Source organism: Pygocentrus nattereri, chromosome 12, assembly GCF_015220715.1.
Source record: "Pygocentrus nattereri isolate fPygNat1 chromosome 12, fPygNat1.pri, whole genome shotgun sequence".
NCBI classification, from domain to species: domain Eukaryota; kingdom Metazoa; phylum Chordata; class Actinopteri; order Characiformes; family Serrasalmidae; genus Pygocentrus; species Pygocentrus nattereri.
In genome coordinates, this window is record NC_051222.1 from 29,939,952 (window position 1) to 29,961,172 (window position 21,221).

At 42.4% G+C, this 21,221-nt stretch overlaps 1 protein-coding gene across 1 annotated transcript; it reads left to right on the plus strand.

The window, feature by feature from the left end:
- The first annotated feature begins 8,611 nt into the window (after positions 1-8,611).
- otx2a (orthodenticle homeobox 2a) lies at positions 8,612-16,659 on the plus strand. The gene is made up of 4 exons (XM_017716533.2): positions 8,612-8,903; positions 13,056-13,178; positions 14,308-14,459; positions 15,091-16,659. Exons 2-4 carry the CDS (start codon positions 13,082-13,084, stop codon positions 15,922-15,924), a joined length of 1,083 nt encoding a protein of 360 aa, XP_017572022.1. The 5' UTR covers positions 8,612-8,903; positions 13,056-13,081; the 3' UTR covers positions 15,925-16,659.
- The last annotated feature ends 4,562 nt before the right edge of the window (positions 16,660-21,221 follow it).

Genomic DNA, 21,221 nt, shown 5'->3' on the forward strand with positions numbered 1-21,221 from the left:
ATGAACAAAAATGAACCTACACAGAACCTTTATTTTCAACAGTGTTTTTATATATATATATATATATATATATAATTTTTTAGCATAATTAATTGATAATTCCTTGTGTTACAGTACTGTGCAAAAGTCAGAGACCATCCTCCTTTACCACTGGCTATAAAGATAGAAGATAATCCACTTGCATGTAGAAGGAGAAAGTTAAGGGAAAATAATTGAGTTTAAAAAAAGATGAAAGGCTACAGAAGAAAATAAATTACAACCACCTGGAAGACCTGATAAACACCAGCACTGTCCCCATCAGATAAACAGCACTTAGAGCTTTCCTCTCTGAGAGAGAGGAGAAGATCAAGCTCCACTCTGGATTCTGATCTGAAAACATCCACAGGAGCTTCTGTCCATCCTTCCACTGAGAGACACTCAGCACTATGAGTCTGAAAGGATGTGGAGCTGTTAAGAAGCTCTGAGAAAAGGAGACAGACAAAAAAGAACATCTCCAAACCAAAACTTGAATGTCTGAGATGTGGAGACTGATGAGTCTAAATTTATATTTGGGATTAATTGGATTGTTAGAAGCAGAAAACATCTAAGACTGAATTTTGGAGGTGTGAAAAATATCTCAGCAATTTTCTCTGAAACACTGAAAGAGTCTCTGATAAGAATGGAAGCTGCCGACACACTAAACCTGTTTTATTTAGTTCTTAAGGATTCTGTGTAATTAAACAAAGAGTCACTTGTACTTCTGATTGGAAATGAAATAAATGAAAGGGTGGTCTCTGACTTCTGCACAGTTCTGTGTGTATATAGAACCTGAATGTGAATATAGAATGCATGTGTGTGTGTGTGTGTGTGTGTGTGTGACTGTGTGTGTGTGTGTGTGTGTGTGTGTGCCTGTGTGTGTGTGTGTGTGTGCGTGTGCCTGTGTGTGTGTGTGTGTGTGTGTGTGTGTATTTGAGAGCGAGTGACTCAGGCACCCAGACTGCTTTCATATGCCAAACACCATTAATAGCTGTATTAATAGTTAATTAGATCCAGTCTTTAGCACATTTGGGTAATTTGTGTATTGCTTTTTTGGCCACTGTAATGCTAAGCTGATATATTCCTAACACGGTTTTGTTTGGAATCACCTGATAGTTACTCTCTGGCTCATCACCTGGGTTTTTTGACTGAGTTTTCATTTAGTTTGGTTTTGTTTTTTCCAGTCTAAAGTGGTTTTGGCTCAGTGCTTTGGAGGGATTTAATGCGAATACACACCCCAGCAAACAGACTGGATCTGGGCTGACACCATGTCATTCATTATGGTAATTAAAAGTAGTTGTGGTTTGAAGAATGGGCTTCTCTCTTTTCTAGTATTTTTACATGAAAGGAGTTGTGTGGATTGAGGACTTCCTCATGGTCCAATACTGGACTCAGTTGAAATTTCACACTGTAAAACTAAAATAAAAATAAAATAAAAAAGCATTAAAATACCCTAAACACTGATTACTTATTTATTTGTTTGTTTGTTTTTACAGAAAAAGAGTTATGTGGGTTGAGGAGTTCCTCTGGGACCAATACTCGGCTCAGCTTACATTTCACACTGCAAAACCAATATTTATTGTGGTGGAATTTGTATCTTTAAAAGATAAAAGACCTGAAATACCCTGGACACTGCGTTTTTTTTTACATTAAAAGAATTATGTGGATTGAGGAGTTCCTCAGGGATCAATACTGGGCTCATATGACATTTCACACACACACACAAAAAAAAACTAACGTCATTTATTCTGGTGGAATATTTTAGGTGATTTTTGCTTAAAATAAAAAAAGCCCTAAAGTACTATTTACTGTGGTTTACTTTATTTTAAATTGTGGTATATGTTTGTAATCGTTTGATCTTATCTGGTTAAAGGACACAAACGTCTACAAAAACGTATCATTGAGAATTTTAATAAAACAGCTCTGTGCAAAAGCAGCGCTGGCCTTTCGGAACTTCGCCGCAGTTTTTCGTGCATTAAAGAAAAAATCCCTTCAATCACAAGAAGCGCAAATTTCGATTTTTATTTTAAATCAGTCGATCAATCTTTATTTAAGCTCGGTGTGCTTTGAGGAAGACCCTCATTTACAATGCAGCCGAGCCAACACAGATCCAACAACCGGGATAAGGGATTAAAAACAAGCGAAATGCTAAAATAAATAAAAACAATAATCCTAATAATAATAAATTTACCAGCGAACAAAATTAATAAGCGGCACAAATGACAACAGTTTATGAAAACATCGCAGCTGCATTATAAACATGACAGGCCGGAGAGAAACTGACCGTACCTGCGGTCAGAAGACCCGACCTGCCGCCGAACACAAAAGGAAAAAAAAATAAAAAACAAAAAATGACGAGCTTTAAAAGCTGAAGCGCGCGCAGAGTCCGCTGGCAGGGCTGGTCCAGGTGCAGGTGAGAGCGTGTGGAGTCTCGCGCAGAGGTGGTCCTGCTCCGGCTCGCGGTGAGAGGGAGCGAGAGGAAGAGGAAGATAAAGCCGTCTCTGACGGGCAGCTCGCGCAGGACCGAGCGGGGATTTTATGCGTCGTCGTTTTAATAAGCAACGGCAATTTACACGAAGCGCGCGCGCGTTCGCTCGAGCTCCTTTAGTCCCGCTGATCCCGGGGCTTTGCCGCGCACCTCTGTGGGATTAGACGCACACAGCCGGGACAGTGAGGGGCAGAGCCCGCGAGCTGCGCGCGCTTCAACTCGGCTTTGGAGCGGCGCGCGAGGAAAAGTACGAATAGAAAGCAGCGCGCGCGCTGTTCACGCCTCAGCACCGAGACCGGTAGGAGGAAAAGGACGGTCCCGTCTGTGGTGCCGGGCCTCTGGAAGCGCTTCCACTGGAAAAGCCTGCCGCTGAGTCTTCACGCGCTTTGCGTTCGTTTACGCAATCGCCAATTTTACGTTGATAGACTGACTTGCAGAAGCCTTTACTGAGCCCTTTACTGAGTCCTTTACTGAGTCCTTTACTGAGCCCTTTACTGAGTCCTTTACTGAGTCCTTTACTGAGTCCTTTACTGAGTCCTTTACTGAGCCCTTTACTGAGTCCTTTACTGCGCCCTTTACTGAGTCCTTTACTGAGTCCTTTACTGAGTCCTTTACTGCGCCCTTTACTGCGCCCTTTACTGAGTCCTTTACTGAGTCCTTTACTGAGTCCTTTACTGAGTCCTTTACTGAGTCCTTTACTGAGCCCTTTACTGAGTCCTTTACTGAGTCCTTTACTGTGTCCTTTACTGAGCCCTTTACTGAGTCCTTTACTGAGTCCTTTACTGAGTCCTTTACTGAGTCCTTTACTGAGCCCTTTACTGAGTCCTTTACTGCGCCCTTTACTGCGCCCTTTACTGAGCCCTTTACTGAGCCCTTTACTGAGTCCTTTACTGAGCCCTTTACTGAGTCCTTTACTGAGTCCTTTACTGTGTCCTTTACTGAGCCCTTTACTGAGTCCTTTACTGAGTCCTTTACTGAGTCCTTTACTGAGTCCTTTACTGAGCCCTTTACTGAGTCCTTTACTGCGCCCTTTACTGCGCCCTTTACTGAGTCCTTTACTGAGTCCTTCACTGCGCCCTTTACTGAGTCCTTTACTGAGTCCTTTACTGCGCCCTTTACTGAGTCCTTTACTGAGTCCTTTACTGCGCCCTTTACTGAGTCCTTTACTGAGTCCTTTACTGCGCCCTTTACTGCGCCCTTTACTGAGCCCTTTACTGAGTCCTTTACTGAGTCCTTTACTGCGCCCTTTACTGAGTCCTTTACTGAGTCCTTTACTGCGCCCTTTACTGAGCCCTTTACTGAGTCCTTTACTGAGTCCTTTACTGCGCCTTTTACTGCGTCCTTTACTGAGTCCTTTACTGAGCCCTTTACTGCGTCCTTTACTGAGCCCTTTACTGAGTCCGTTACTGAGTCCTTTACTGAGCCCTTTACTGAGTCCTTTATGGAGTCCTTTACTGCGCCCTTTACTGAGTCCTTTACTGAGTCCTTTACTGCGCCCTTTACGGAGCCCTTTACTGTGTCCTTTACTGAGTCCTTTACGGAGCCCTTTACTGTGTCCTTTACTGAGTCCTTTACTGCGCCCTTTAATGAGTCCTTTACGGAGTCCTTTACTGCGCCCTTTACTGAGTCCTTTACTGAGTCCTTTACTGCGCCCTTTCCTGAGTCCTTTACGGAGCCCTTTACTGAGTCCTTTACTGAGCCCTTTACTGTGCCCTTTACTGAGCCCTTTACTGCGCCCTTTACTGAGTCCTTTACTGAGCCCTTTACTGAGCCCTTTACCGAGTCCTTTACTGCGCCTTTACTGAGCCCTTTACTGAGTCCTTTACTGAGCCCTTTACTGAGCCCTTTACTGCGCCCTTTACTGAGCCCTTTACTGCGCCCTTTACTGCGCCCTTTACTGAGCCCTTTACTGCGCCCTTTACTGCGCCCTTTAATGAGTCCTTTACTGAGTCCTTTACTGAGCCCTTTACTGAGTCCTTTACTGAGCCCTTTACTGAGCCCTTTACTGCGCCCTTTACTGCGCCCTTTACTGAGCCCTTTAATGAGTCCTTTACTGTGCCCTTTACTGAGCCCTTTACTGAGCCCTTTACTGGGCCCTTTACTGAGCCCTTTACTGGGCCCTTTACTGAGCCCTTTACTGGGCCCTTTACTGAGCCCTTTACTGAGTCCTTTACTGAGTCCTTTACTGAGCCCTTTACTGAGCCCTTTACTGGGCCCTTTACTGAGCCCTTTACTGAGCCCCTTACTGCACCCTTTACTGCACACTTTACTGAGCCCCTTACTGCGCCCTTTACTGAGCCCTTTACTGCGCCCTTTACTGAGCCCTTTACTGCGCATTTTACTGCGCCCTTTACTGCGCCCTTTACTGAGCCCTTTACTGTGCCCTTTACTGAGCCCTTTACTGCGCCCTTTACTGCGCCCTTTACTGAGCCCCTTACTGCGCCCTTTACTGAGCCCCTTACTGCGCCCTTTACTGCGCCCTTTACTGAGCCCTTTACTGTGCCCTTTACTGCGCCCTTTACTGAGCCCTTTACTGAGTCCTTTACTGTGTCCTTTACTGAGCCCTTTACTGAGCCCTTTACTGAGCCCTTTACTGAGTCCTTTACTGAGTCCTTTACTGCGCCCTTTACTGAGTCCTTTACTGCGCCCTTTACTGAGTCCTTTACTGAGCCCTTTACTGCGCCCTTTACTGAGCCCTTTACTGAGCCCTTTACTGCGCCCTTTACTGAGCCCTTTACTGCGCCCTTTACTGAGCCTTTTACTGCGCCCTTTACTGAGCCCTTTACTGCGCCCTTTACTGAGCCCTTTACTGTGCCCTTTACTGAGTCCTTTACTGAGCCCTTTACTGAGCCCTTTACTGAGCCCCTTACTGAGCCCCTTACTGAGTCCTTTACTGAGTCCTTTACTGAGTCCTTTACTGAGTCCTTTACTGTGTCCTTTACTGAGCCCTTTACGGAGTCCTTTACGGAGTCCTTTACTGCGCCCTTTACTGAGTCCTTTACTGAGTCCTTTACTGAGTCCTTTACTGAGTCCTTTACTGAGTCCTTTACTGAGTCCTTTACTGAGCCCTTTACTGAGTCCTTTACGGAGTCCTTTACTGAGTCCTTTACTGCGCCCTTTACTGAGTCCTTTACTGAGTCCTTTACTGAGTCCTTTACTGTGTCCTTTACTGAGCCCTTTACTGCGCCCTTTACTGAGTCCTTTACTGCACACTTTACTGAGCCCCTTACTGCGCCCTTTACTGAGCCCTTTACTGCGCCCTTTACTGAGCCCTTTACTGCGCATTTTACTGCGCCCTTTACTGCGCCCTTTACTGAGCCCTTTACTGCGCCCTTTACTGAGCCCTTTACTGTGCCCTTTACTGAGTCCTTTACTGAGCCCTTTACTGCGCCCTTTACTGAGCCCCTTACTGAGCCCCTTACTGAGTCCTTTACTGAGTCCTTTACTGAGTCCTTTACTGAGTCCTTTACTGAGTCCTTTACTGTGTCCTTTACTGAGCCCTTTACGGAGTCCTTTACGGAGTCCTTTACTGCGCCCTTTACTGAGTCCTTTACTGAGTCCTTTACTGAGTCCTTTACTGAGCCCTTTACTGAGTCCTTTACGGAGTCCTTTACTGAGTCCTTTACTGCGCCCTTTACTGAGTCCTTTACTGAGTCCTTTACTGAGTCCTTTACTGTGTCCTTTACTGAGCCCTTTACGGAGTCCTTTACGGAGTCCTTTACTGCGCCCTTTACTGAGTCCTTTACTGAGTCCTTTACTGAGTCCTTTACTGAGCCCTTTACTGAGTCCTTTACGGAGTCCTTTACTGAGCCCTTTACTGAGTCCTTTACTGAGTCCTTTACTGCGCCCTTTACTGAGCCCTTTACTGAGTCCTTTACTGAGCCCTTTACTGCGCCCTTTACTGAGCCCTTTACTGAGTCCTTTACTGCGCCCTTTACTGAGCCCTTTACTGAGTCCTTTACTGAGTCCTTTACTGCGCCCTTTACTGAGTCCTTTACTGAGCCCTTTACTGAGTCTTTTACTGAGTCCTTTACTGAGCCCTTTACTGAGTCCTTTACTGCGCCCTTTACTGAGTCCTTTACTGAGCCCTTTACTGAGTCCTTTACTGAGCCCTTTACTGAGTCCTTTACTGAGTCCTTTACTGCGCCCTTTACTGAGTCCTTTACTGAGCCCTTTACTGAGTCCTTTACTGAGTCCTTTACTGCGCCCTTTACTGAGTCCTTTACTGAGCCCTTTACTGAGTCCTTTACTGAGTCCTTTACTGCGCCCTTTACTGAGTCCTTTACTGAGCCCTTTACTGAGTCCTTTACTGAGTCCTTTACTGAGTCCTTTACTGAGTCCTTTACTGAGCCCTTTACTGCGCCCTTTACTGAGCCCTTTACTGAGTCCTTTACTGAGCCCTTTACTGAGCCCTTTACTGTGTCCTTTACTGAGCCCTTTACTGAGCCCTTTACTGAGTCCTTTACTGTGCCCTTTACTGAGCCCTTTACTGCGCCCTTTACTGAGCCCTTTACTGAGTCCTTTACTGAGTCCTTTACTGCGCCCTTTACTGAGTCCTTTACTGAGCCCTTTACTGAGTCCTTTACTGAGTCCTTTACTGAGTCCTTTACTGAGTCCTTTACTGAGCCCTTTACTGCGCCCTTTACTGAGCCCTTTACTGAGTCCTTTACTGTGCCCTTTACTGAGCCCTTTACTGAGCCCTTTACTGCGCCCTGCAGAGCGGGGCTTTTCTCTCTCTCCTTTTATCTCTCCTTTTCTCTCTCTCTTTTCTCTCTCTTTTCTGTCTTTTCTCTCTCCTTTTCTCTCTTTTCTCTCTCTCACTTTTCTCTCTCTCCTTTTCTCTCTCTCTCTCTCTCTCTCTCCCTCTCACTCTCTCTCTCCTTTTCTCTCTCTTCTCTCTCTTCTCTCTCTCTTTTCTCTCTCTCCTTTTCTCTCTCTCCTTCTCTCTTTTCTCTCTCTTTTTTTCTTTCTCTTTTCTCTCTCTCTCCTGTTCTCTCTCTCCTTTCCTCTTTCTCTCTCTCCTTTTCTCTCTTTTCTCTCTCTGTTCTCTCTCTCTCTCCTTTTCTCTCTCTCATTTTCTCTCTCTCTCCTTTTCTCTCTCTTTTCTCTCTCTCCTTTTCTCTCTCTCTTCTTTCTCCTTTTCTCTCTGTCCTCTTCTCTCTTTTCTCTCTCTCTCTATCTCTTTACTCTCTCTCTCTCCTCTCTCTTTTCTCTCTTTTCTCTCTCCTTTTCTCTCTTTTCTCTCTCTCTTTCTTTTCTCTCTCTCTCCTTTTCTCTCTTTTCTCTCTCTCTCCCTCTCTCTCTCTCTCGCTCATTTTCTCTCTCTCCTTTTCTCTGTCTCTCCTTTTCTCTCTCTCCTTTTCTCTCGCACCAAAAACGTGCAAAATCGGGCTGTGTTGCTGGGGGTGTTGGTGTGTTTATGCTCAGTGTTTAACGCCGCAGAATTTCCACTTAGTTCACCTTTAACGTGTGAATTAAAGCCAGAATAAACACAGAAATGCCATCGACTGTCTTTAAACCCCCCCAAAGACCACGCATGTGAAACATCAGAGTCAGAGCTCCGCTCTGTGTCCTTCACAGGTCTTTATAAACTCCCAGCAGGCGCCTCAGTCCCTGAACACACCTTAGAGCGCCTGTTTGGTTGCACTAAGAAACTTTCCACGCTGTCTGCGTTTGAAGCTGTTCGTATAAACCCAGTGCGGAGTTTAGAGTTTATACAGTACCGCGGTCTCCACCCGCTTCTCCTCAGCCCCGCCGCGCCAAACTTCAGCTTCAGCTTTACCTTTCACTGCGAAGCTGCTCGGAGGTCCGCGCTGTTTTTCTGCTTTCTTTCTATTGTTATTATTATTGTTATTATTATTATTATTATTATTATTGTTGTTGTTGTTGTTGTTATTGTTCTTATTTTGGAACGCTCGAGCTGCACCTGAACGTTCGGAAAGGCGGCGGCGTTCCAATCGTTGTGGGAGGGGCCAGCGCCTTTCTCGCACCGCGATTGGTCGGCTCGCTCGCCCGCGTGGAAGAGCGGGCGCTCTGATTGGCTGATGTGCGCAGGGCGGCGCGCCTCTTTGACCCGCAGGAGGAGGAGGGCGTCAAAAAAGTCGATCGATCTCAATTCGTCAACATCATTGGCAGTAAAGAGAGAGAGAGAGAGGGAGAGAGAGAGAGCGAGAGAGAGCGAGAGAGATGAGTGTGAGGCGTTTTTGATGTTTTCCCGTCTTCTAAAAGGACTATTTCCATGCGTGACTCTGGAGTCCGGGCTTGACCGCAGCGGCAACTTTTCAAAAATTGTTTCCCAATTTTTTTGTGGCTTGTTTTGCGCGTGAACGCCGTCCGGAGACCCGCAGTCGCGTGGAGTTTTAACCTACAGACAGTGGATAAGCAGAAGGCCGATATCCAGGTGAGCGACGGCTATTATTCGCGCAATAAACGCATTAAATTAACATTTATAATCGAATAATCGGCGAATTACGAATCTCGACTATTGGTCGCATTCTTTAAAAAAGGGGTTCTTTAGTAAAGGAGAACCAAGAAACACTCACAGAGCCGCCTGCGTGCTTTAACGGTTCCCAGAGTGGTGAATTCGTTCTCCAGATTGATGTATAGTATTGTAGTAGTGTTCTATTGTATAGAACCTCTCCGAAAACGGTTCTATGCAGCACCAAAAAGGGTTCTGCTATTGTCGCAAGCTTGTCATCGTAACAGTAACAGAACCCTTCTTGGTGCTATATGGAACCATAAACCACACATCAGTCTGAAGAACCATTTCACCACAAAGAACATGTAGAAATTGTGGTTCCATATAGAACCGTTTCCTTTACTAAAGAACCCTTGGAGAACCAACCAAACAAGCAAAACTTACAGAAAGAGAAGAGACAAAAGGAAGTTCTCTCGTGCGCAGAGTCGCTCACAAGTGCGACAAACCCGCAGCATTTGCGCCGATTTGTTGGTTTAAAGCGACCATCCCTGATATTTCAATCTCGGCGGCGCGGCGCCTCCCAGTCAGACTCGACTCGGCGTGGCTGCTTCAGACTGCCCTGCACGCGTGAAGCCCACGGAGGGTCCGGGTGTGTGGGGGAGGAGGGGGTCGTGTCATTTATTTAGTCGATAAGGCTTCTTCTGTAAATGGAGCCCCTCTGAGCGCCATCTAAGAGGCTAAGAGGGCTGGTTTGCGCAGTTGCTGCTGATTTCCATTTGCTTAAAGCTGCTGCGCGGCTCCGCAGCGCTGCCTCTGCTGCGCGGCCTTAATGAGGTCTTTCATAGGCATGAGGAGCAGCAGAGGAGCGCAGCACCAACTTCACCGAGACTCTCTGTCTTCATACATTTGTGCCTCTCCGTCGCTACGACGGCTGAAGCCAAGACGAAACCTCCCTCATCGTTTAGCTTGACGGGTACCGGCGCTGTGCCGCTCGCACTGCTAAAACAACGACGTCGCTTTACCACGCACAAAAAACCAGTAACGGGACCGAAACCAGCGAAACCTTTAGAATGGCTGAAATGAGTAAACCTGAAAAATGATTTAAAATAGCCGAACTTTAATTATTTAAATGAGGACTTACATTATAAACACTTCATAATGGTTGAAACTGCCAAAATTTGTAGCAAGACTGAAATTAGAAAACTTTTAATATGACTGAAATTAGAAAAGATTTAATATGACTGAAATTAGAAAAGATTTAATATGACTGAAATTAGAAAACTTTTAATATGACTGAAATTAGAAAACATTTAATAAGACTGAAATTAGAAAACTTTTAATATGACTGAAATTAGAAAAGATTTAATATGACTGAAATTAGAAAAGATTTAATATGACTGAAATTAGAAAACTTTTAATATGACTGAAATTAGAAAACATTTAATATGACTGAAATTAGAAAACTTTTAATATGACTGAAATTAGAAAACTTTTAATATGACTGAAATTAGAAAGCTTTTAATATGACTGAAATTAGAAAACATTTAATATGACTGAAATTAGAAAACTTTTAATAAGACTGAAATTAGAAAACTTTTAATATGACTGAAATTAGAAAACTTTTAATATGACTGAAATTAGAAAACTTTTAATATGACTGAAATTAGAAACCTTTTAATAATACTGAAATTAGAAAACCTTTAATATGACTGAAATTAGAAAACTTTTAATATGACTGAAATTAGAAAACTTTTAATATGACTGAAATTAGAAAACTTTTAATAAGACTGAAATTAGAAACCTTTTAATAAGACTGAAATTAGAAAACCTTTAATATGACTGAAATTAGAAAACTTTTAATAAGACTGAAATTAGAAAACTTTTAATAAGACTGAAATTAGAAAACCTTTAATATGACTGAAATTAGAAAACTTTTAATAAGACTGAAATTAGAAAACCTTTAATATGACTGAAATTAGAAAACTTCGAATAAGACTGAAATTAGAAAACTTTTAATATGACTGAAATTAGAAAACATTTAATATGACTGAAATGAGAAAACTTTTAATATGACTGAAATGAGAAAACTTTTAATATGACTGAAATTAGAAAACTTTTAATATGACTGAAATGAGAAAACTTTTAATATGACTGAAATTAGAAAACATTTAATAAGACTGAAATTAGAAAACATTTAATATGACTGAAATTAGAAAACTTTTAATATGACTGAAATTAGAAAACTTTTAATATGACTGGAATTAGAAAACTTTTAATATGACTGAAATGAGAAAACTTTTAATATGACTGAAATTAGAAAACTTTTAATATGACTGAAATTAGAAAAGCTTACAAACAAATGAAACTGAAAAGAAATGAACATGACTGAATTTAGTAAAAGTTTAACATGACTGAATTTAATAAAATTTCAGCATGACTGAATTTAATAAAATTTCAGCATGACTGAATTTAATAAAATTTCAGCATGACTGAATTTAATAAAATTTCAGCATGACTGAATTTAGTAAAATTTTAACATGACTGAATTTAGTAAAATTTTAACATGACTGAATTTAATACAATTTTAACATGACTGAATGTAGTAAAATTTTAACATGACTGAATTTACTAACATTTTAACATGACTGAATTTAGTAAAATTTTAACATGACTGAATTTAATACAATTTTAACATGACTGAATTTAGTAAAATTTTAACATGACTCTCAAAACGTCAACATGATTGATTTCAGCAAAACTTTAATTCACAGCCTAACTATGTTCTCTGGACTGCTCTTCTTTTTTCAAGTCCACTAGGACACCGCTGTGTTTTTCATTAATTATAACAAACCTGGCTTTATTCCCTTTCCCCCTTTCCCCCTTTTTACATTTTTAAAATGAACAACTAAATGAGGCCGCTTTTAGACCTACTGATCAGAACAATCATTCGGACATTAGTATTTTTCCTAGTTTAAAAGCTGAGGGTCAAACATTCCCCTGCCACTGTTTATTAGTCTAGGTTTTAAGCCTTAAATATATTTCAGTGTATAAAAATAAATATTAATGCAGAGTTTTAATCTAAGACTTCTTTATTTGATCTTAAATGTAGAAGTTAAATGAAGGAGCTGTTTTAAAATCTACAGTGGATCTCAACAGGCACACACGTCTTAACTCGTCGTTTTGGGATGATAATGAGCTCGCAGCTCTAAAAACACCTAGATTAATAGAACTGAAGGACTACACGGGGTATCGGCTTAGAGAACTCACATCAGACCATCAGACAGACGAAGTCGCTTCTGCGCTGCTGCGGACAGTTTAATGGAGATGAATACTTCGCTGTAAGTGTTGATGACCGCAAGCCCGCAGTGACCAAACCAGGCCAGCCAGAGCTCCAGCGCCCTGATTACTGAGCTGTGAGGCAGACATTAAAAAGCGCGTTAAAAACACGTTAAAAAACACGTTAAAGCGAATGTAGAAAAAGTTACTATGTGCACTATATTTATACATATATATATACACACACATACACATATATACAGTATAAAACAATGTCTTAGTAATAATGTAAAGGTTGTGCAATTGAAGTCCAGTTTCAATCAAGTAAAATGTAAATGAAATAAATAATGTAAATAAATTTAAGTATAGGCTATTTATAACGATTTCATATATATATATATATATATATATATATATATATATATATATATGTGTGTGTGTGTGTGTGTGTGTGTGTGTGTGTGTGTGTGTGTGTGTGTATGTTACCTATATATATATAAAGGTAAGGTATTACTGATCTTCAACATCACTAACCCAAAACACTACACATTCACACGCAGATCTGGTGTGCAGTGACAATTCCACTGTCGCTGTGAATCAGTTGTGCGCAAACTTGCTGAGAACTGAAACTCTATCGGGCTCTGTAAGCGGCCTCTGAGGCTCTCTGACTCAGGCTCTGCTCTCAGGCTGGTCTGGACTCTTCAGTGGCCGCTCAGCTTCCATTAGTAATGCTGTGGTTGACTTTATTCCTTGAGGTTTTAAAGTTGAAGCTGCAGATTGTTTTCAGCAGACAGTTCTGTGCGCTGTGTTATTCTTCCCTTTCTGACTGTGTGTGTGTGTGTGTGTGTGATGCTGTAGGTGTGTGCTGGGGTGTGTGTGTAAGGATGATGTCATATCTGAAGCAGGCCCCATACGCCATGAACGGGCTGGGGCTCGGGGGCGCGCCCATGGACCTGCTGCACCCTGCGGTGGGATACCCAGGTACCAATACTTACTCACATATAGAGTAGGTAGCAGCACACAGACAGGGTAACTCTGACGTTTCGTGTTGTTAGACAGGTTCCTTTGGGTCAGGCTCCTGTAGTCCCACAACAACAGCCTAGCAAAAGTCACAGAACTCACATCTACAGTATTTTCTCAGCCTCACGTAGGCATGTGCCAAAGTTCATGGTGAAAGGGTGGTTAACACATCCTCTACAGGAAACTCTTCACTCCATTTTACTGCGTAACCCCCCACCACCTAGAGAAGTAGTGTTCCCCCAAATGTTCAAAAACAGCCCCGGGCACACATAAGCACTCATTTGGCTCAGTAGAGCATAAAGAAACGTGTATTCCTGCTGATATGTATGTTATTTCAGCCCAAATTACACTGTCAAAATGCTTACTGCCTCATTTCCCTTGTATTCTGTGTTTTCCTGAAGTCCGTGTTTATGTACTGATGTAAACACAGTCATGATTCAGTTTAACTTGGCCGTGACCTTTTTTTTTTAAGACACACTGTTTTTTGTTTCTGTGCATTTAAGGCCGATATCGCTGTTGTCAGAACAAAACCTCGTATCTCCATAATGCTAACTTTACAGGAGAATCAAAAAACCTACTTTACTTTGAATGTAAGTCAATGGAACCAGAATTTTTTCCAAGTAAAACTGGGCTGTTTCTTTTGGTCCATTCATTCTGAGATTTCCACACAATGTGAAGGAACAACACATATTTTCAAACTGCGACAAAATCTGAAAAACGGCTGCCTGAAGGACTGAAACATTCCTTATAACTTTATCGTGAATGGGCTACACTGCTATAGACTGAAAAGGCTGACATATGTAAATGCATCGCTTTGTGTGACCGCACAATAACGACAAATCTCAAGCATGACGCATTTGCAGACTTGTGTCAGTGTACGGACTGGAACGTTTTGAAACTTTGAGTCCAAAGAAGTGAGGAAAAGTCAGTTTTCCATGATATGAGCCCTTTAAATGACTTTTCAAGGTAGACCACTGGGAAAAGTTCACTTTTTAAAATGGAAAATGTGCTCTGAGGTGTGTCGTAACATGTGTAATAGCATGTTGTGATTACGTTTATTTACTCCTTTGTTTACTTTGTAATTTTCTAGCTAACCCTCGGAAGCAGAGGCGGGAGAGAACCACATTCACTCGCACCCAGCTGGACATTCTGGAGTCTCTGTTTGCTAAAACACGTTATCCGGACATTTTCATGCGCGAGGAAGTGGCTCTGAAGATCAACCTGCCTGAGTCTAGAGTGCAGGTACACTCCTGACCCACTACACTGCTTCTGTTAGAACCCGTGGCCTCATACTGACTGAAGAGGTGCAGTCAAAGGTCACGTGGTTGTGATCACTGCATGAATATCTGCTCAGTTGCTTTAACTGTGCCATTTTGCCAATGCAAATGACCTTAAAGCAACTGTGAGGCCTTGAGGACGTGCTTTTCCTGATCGACCAACAATGTTAATGAGGCTACCAGTGAATGGGAGCTAGTGAAGGCCTTGCTAACTTGCTGTCTGGACTCCTCATTCATCTTAGCGACATTAGCATGAGCTATCCACCTACCCAAGCCAAGGCATGTTTGGTGTCGGTTGAAGTATGCTTCTTGACTTTTGCCCTAAAGCTGGGAAGCTAATGTAGTTAAGTAATGGAAGCGCTTAAAGACACAATTACCAGGTAAACTGCATGGCTAAATCATCACATTCTTGGCTCAAACTGGGTCAAGTCATTAAGTACTCACCGACAGACTTTCTGACAGTTTCATATACTGTCACCTATAAAGAGTGGGCAAAGCTAAAGAAGCTTACTCCAGAAGCCAAACAACTCTCAACTAATAGATAGGACTTGCTTTTTAGACTAGTGCTTAAACTTCTTGATCTTCTTCTTCTCCAGGTTTGGTTTAAGAACCGGAGAGCCAAGTGTCGTCAGCAGCAGCAGAGCGGCAGCAGCAACAGCACCAAAATCCGCCCAGCGAAGAAAAAGGCCTCGCCGTCCCGGGAAAGTCCTGGCTCAGAGAGCAGCGGCCAGTTCACCCCTCCAGCCGTGTCCAGCGCCAACTCTTCTTCGTCCTCTTCCTCATCCTCCTCTTCCTCCTCTTCAGGCTCGAACCCCTCAGGGTTGGGTGGACTGGGCATGAGTGGAAGCTCCGTCTCTGGTGCCACACCCGTTTCGTCCATTTGGAGCCCTGCTCCCATTTCTCCCCTCCCGGCCCCACCCACTCTTCCAGACCCTGCACCCCCGACCAGCGCCTCCTGCATGCAGCGCAGTGTCTCCGCAGCAACTGGAGTGCCCTCGTACCCTGTCTCCTACAACCAGGCAGCCGGTTACAGCCAGGGTTACCCAGCTGCTGCTTCCGGGTCGTATTTTGGAAGCATGGACTGCAGCTCATATTTGCCGGCCATGCATGGCCACCCGCACCATCATTCGCATCACACGCAAATCGGGTCCATGTCGGGTGCCGGAGTGTCCGGGCACCATCACGCGCACCACCCGCATCACCTCGGGCAAAGCAGTGGGCACCACCACCCGCACACCCACCCGCACGCTCACCCACACCAGGGCTATGGCAGCTCTGGGCTCCCATTCAGCTCCACAGACTGCGTGGATTATAAAGACTACAAAGACCAGCAGGCAGCTGCTGCCGCTGCGTCGTCATGGAAACTGAACTTCAGCTCAGACTGCTTGGACTATAAAGACCAGGCTGCCTGGCGCTTTCAGGTTTTGTGAGTTTGTTTTGTTTTTTGCTAGGGTTGATTTTTTGTTTGTTTGTTTAGAAACTTTTTCGAACCCCACATATGAAACATATGATATGAAAAAGTTGAAATGTGACTTTAACGCCCAGGTTTGGAGGCTCCAGCTTTCCCAAATGGATTCCTAGCTAGAACAAAAACAGTGGAGATGTCTTAGTGGTGGTGCAGGACAAATTTTTATATATATATACATATATTTTTGGGGGGGCATCAAAGCATGGATACCTGCTGCCTTTGCCTCTGAACACTTTCTGTAACCTTCACCAAAGTTTCACTCAAAAAAAAGAGGTCAGAAAGTCAAATGTAACCTAGCCGGTCGTCTTTTAATAGGCCATAATTGGGTTTTTGAAGATCTAGTCAAACTGACACTATCAAGAACCAGATCGTCGCGGTGACGTCACAGGCTGAATGTGGCCGAAGTCCTCTTCAAATTTTACTCTCCACCTTAAATAGTGGATTTCTTTCTGGTACGTTTTTGCATGAATGTAGCAGAATAAAACTGCTGGACTATTTAAGGTGGAACAGAATATGTGACTTGGAATAAACTTGTTGCTGTGAGTGTGCTGTGTGTGTATGCGTATGTGTGTGTGCGTGTTAGGGTGTGTGCGCGTGTGTGTATGAAGACTAATAATTCTGTGATCTTAACTCTCTTTGTGAAAATGAGCTGATACGTTTTGCATTATGTTCATTAAATAAACTAAATAAAGCTGAACTGGTCTGAATGGCTTTCTTTAATGAAGACCTACAAACATCTAGGCTAGCTGAACTACATGTATATTGAATACACAACCACATATATGGTATATAGTTGTATATATATATATATATATATATATATATATATATATATAGTGTGTGTACTATATATATATATATATATATATATATATAAATATAGAAATATAGTGTGTGTGTGTGTATATATATATATATATATATATATATACACACACACACTATATTTCTATATTTCGCCTGCCTTCACACACTTATTAAGCCATAGGGTTTAATGTAATGTCGGCCCACCCTTTGCAGCTATAACAGCTTCAACTCTTCTGGGAAGGCTTTCCACAAGGGTTAGGAGTGTGTTTATGGGAATTTTTGGCCGTTCTTCCAGAAGTGCATTTGTGAGGTCAGACACTGATGTTGGACGAGAAGGCCTGGACTCACAGTCTCCGCTCTAATTCATCCCAAAGGTGTTCTATAGGGGTTGAGGTCAGGACTCTGTGCAGGTCAGTCAAGTTCTTCCACACCAAACTGGCTCATCCATGTCTTTATGGACCTGCTTTGTGCACTGGTGCGCAGTCCTGTTGGAACAGGAAGGGGTCGTCCCCAAACTGTTCCCACAAAGTTGGGAGCATGAAATTGTCCAAAATCTCTTGGTGCTGAAACTTTAAGAGTTCCTTTCACTGGAACAAAGGTGCCGAGCCCAACTCCTGAAAAACAACCCCACACCATGATCCCCCCTCCACCAAACTTTACACTCGGCACAGTGCAGTCAGTCAAGTACCGTCTCCTGGCAACCGCCAATCCCAGACTCGCCCATCGGATTGCCAGATGGAGATGGAGACTGTTCTTCAGCTGATCTGAAGGCCACATGAAGTTTGGAGGTCTGTAGCGATTGACTCTGCAGAAAGTTGGTGACCTCTGCACACTATGCGCCTCAGCATCCACTGACCCGCTCTGTCATTTTACATGACCGACCACTTCGTGGCTGAGTTGCTGTCGTTCCCAATCCCTTCCACTTTGTTATGATACCACTGACAGTGGACTGTGGAATATTTAGTAGTGAGGAAATTTCACGACTGGACTTGTTACACAGGTGGCGTCCGATCACGGTACCACGCTGGAATTCACTGAGCTCCTGAGAGCGACCCATGAAGATTCGACAAAGGCTGCTACACTCTCCTGTTGGAGTCAAGGGGCTTTTTGCCCAAAGCTTGTTCAATCTAGCAATGGTTGCTATGGCAGGCATTTGGAGGTGGAGCATGGACATGGACGCAGTTCTATGTTGTTTTCACTCATACCTCATACACTCAAACAAATAAGGTGTTGAATGAGCTTTAATTCACTCATAACACACTTTCCATTCAGTCTAATAGAGTCAGTCGGCACAGACTTTGGTACCTCAGCATAAAATCCGGCTGTTGATGGAACAAGCAGCAGCTTTCACTCACTGAAATGCACTTTCATGATTTTTTGTCCATTTTAAATAAAAACATGAAATCATTGTTATATGTTTAAGTCCAGCAACTCTGTTGGTTCATTTCTTAGTGTATTATGTTCACTTTCTACTCATACTTGTGTCTTTTCACTCATACCTTTCATGAGTTCTATACACTTTCACTGTCCAATAATAAACATTTATTAACTTTTTCATTTCTTTACACATTTGAACGCAACAGCTGCCTTCTACATTCTTCACATTGTGTGTAGATCAACAGAAATCCTCCAAAATGACAAAAATACTAGGTAAAGTCATTTTACATTAACCTGCGTTGAAAGATGAGCACGATTTTGCCTTTTTGTGTAGCTTTATTTTGAAGATTGTGCAGTGACGAATATGCATATTCAGATATCCTACAGAGAGCAGACCTCTGCACAGGTTAATGCACAGTTACTCTTTATTTGCTTATTATATGTATTATTAGCAAATACATAGAAATGTGCATAAAAATGTGCAAACATACTGAAATCTACATGACGTCATTTGGCCAGGGGTGTTCAAACTTACGCACAGTAGGGAATATATTTGACATAGTTTTAATTTGATACAGTTTCTATAATAAAATGTGATAAAAGGCGCAGTGCGGAGGTGCTGAGGGTCGGCGGGAGCGCGCGCTGGGGGGCACAGCACTTTGCAGTCAGTTGATACAGAAAGCCGAACGCGGAGGTTCAGACCGAGAGAAATCACTTCCTACAGCTTTTAACAAACAACACAAACTCCGCTAAGTCTCATGAACCCGCGCGCGCGGACTTTGTTTATCCAACAAGAAAAGCGCAAATCACGATTTTAATTAACACGCTGCTTTCGGGTTTTCCGAAGTCGCCGCACAGCTGAGTACACACGCTCAGCGTGTGTGTGTGTGTGTGTGTGTGTGTGTTCTGAGCTCGTGTACAAACAGCGCTGGATTTGGTACATCTGCATCAGACAGCGCTGCTAATCTCCCATCATGCTTCAGGGACAGAGCGCGCTGGTTTACTGTGTAAACACCTGTTTACTGTCAGTGCGCGCTTTTCACACGATACAATTTAATATCTCACAATACAACATCTCAATGCGTCAAAACACATCTCACTGCGTCATAATACATCTCACTGCGTCATAATACATCTCCCTGCCTCATTATACATCTCACTGCCTCATTATACATCTCACTGCGTCATAATACATCTCACTGCGTCATAATACATCTAACTGCGTCATAATACATCTCCCTGCCTCATTATAAATCTCACTGCGTCATAATACACCTCACTGCGTCATAATACATCTCAGTGCGTCACTTTACATCTCACAGCATCATAACACATCTCACTCCATTATAATACATCTCACTCCATCATATCACATACCACTGCATCATAATACATCTCATTGCTCTTGGCATTTTCATTTTCATGCTCTCTTCATTCAATTCTTACTTTTCTTTCTTTTATTTTTTCGCTTTTTACTTCTTTCCTTCCTTTTTGTTTTGCTCTTTCTTTTTCTTTCTTTCTTTCTTTCTTTCTTTCTTTCTTTCTTTCTTTCTTTCTTTCTTTCTTTCTATTTTAATTTTTTATTTTGTCTTTTTTCTTTTATTTTTTCATTGTTTCTAATATATTTGATAATTATCTTCCTTTTAGCAAAAAATGTGTCTATATCTAATACATATGGGACATATTTTATAAACAATGCATATATAACAAATGGATCATATTAATACAGTACATAAGTCATAGGTACATATTATATAACACATATAGCTGCTGTCGGAACAAAACCTCACATCTCCATTTTTGTCATTTTTTCATAATTTGAAAATGCCTGTTGTCCCTCACAAAATGTGTAAATTTCATGAAGAATGGACTAAAAGAAACAACTCAAAATGACTTAGAAAAAAGTCTGGTTCCATTGACTTACATTGAAAGTGAAGTACTTTTTTTCCTTCTAGGTATTGTTTTGTTCCAACAACAGCGATGTGGATGTACGTATGAACCTATGTGTTCTGACAAACTATGAAAACAATTTTATGTGTTATGTCCCTGAGTGCACTGCAACCTGTAGCTGACCTGTTCATTGCCTTCACAAGCCATTCAGGCATGGCACTGCCACGCTGCTATCACACTCTCATGAGCAGATACCTATCTGTGCCAGAGAGAGAGAGAGAGAGCTATGATAAATAGAGGCTTAAGGATGAGCATCAGACTTTCGGCGTCTGTCAACAAACTGAATCTGTGGCATCTCCTGTTGTTCCCGCACATCAGAGACGTGTTGCTGATTCTTGCGATTAGTTCTCAGTATTGGTCAGCACAGAGTCAAATAGAGGACAAAGTGTAAGGTGTTCATATAACCGGTCACATTCCTACTGCACTGAATCTCATTGCCATAAACGCTGACTAGCCTACAGCTCTAGGAAAAGCCTTAAATTTGTGAAGAGGATTTACATTATGTGGAGCTTCTTCACTGTTTATAAATGGGACCCTTAAAAAACCTGTATCCAACGTTACTTTTGTATTTAATTGATATAAATACATAATATTTGAGTAGTTTTATGTTTCAAAAATGGTCATAATTCATTTTACATTAACATTTTCTAGAGATATAAGTCACTTCTTGGAAGTCAAAGTCAAGCCTCTAGAGTGCAAGTAGAAACTGTCTCATGTCTCTGGGTTGCAAGTCTGAACCAACTCTCTGTAGTCTCAAATCAGAGTCTCTGAAATGCAAGTTTAAATAATGTGTCAAGTTTCTGGGGTGTGATTCAGAGTCAAGTCTGGAGTCACTGAGTTACAAGTCCAAGTTGAGTGTTAAGTCTCAGGAGTGAGTTCAAATTATGTCCCAATTTCTGAGGTGCATGTCTGAGTCAAGCCTTGAACCTCTTGGGTGCAAGGTCGAGTCAAGTGTTGAGTATCTGGAGTGCGAGTCTGTGTCAAGTCTGAAGTATCTGAGTTGCAAGTCCAGGTCAACTCTGGTGTTTTTGGTCTGAGAGTCTGAGTCCAATCTCAACTCTCTGGAGTGCAAGTGTTAGTTGAGTCTCATTTCTCTGGGGAAAGAGTCTGAATCAAGTCTCTGTA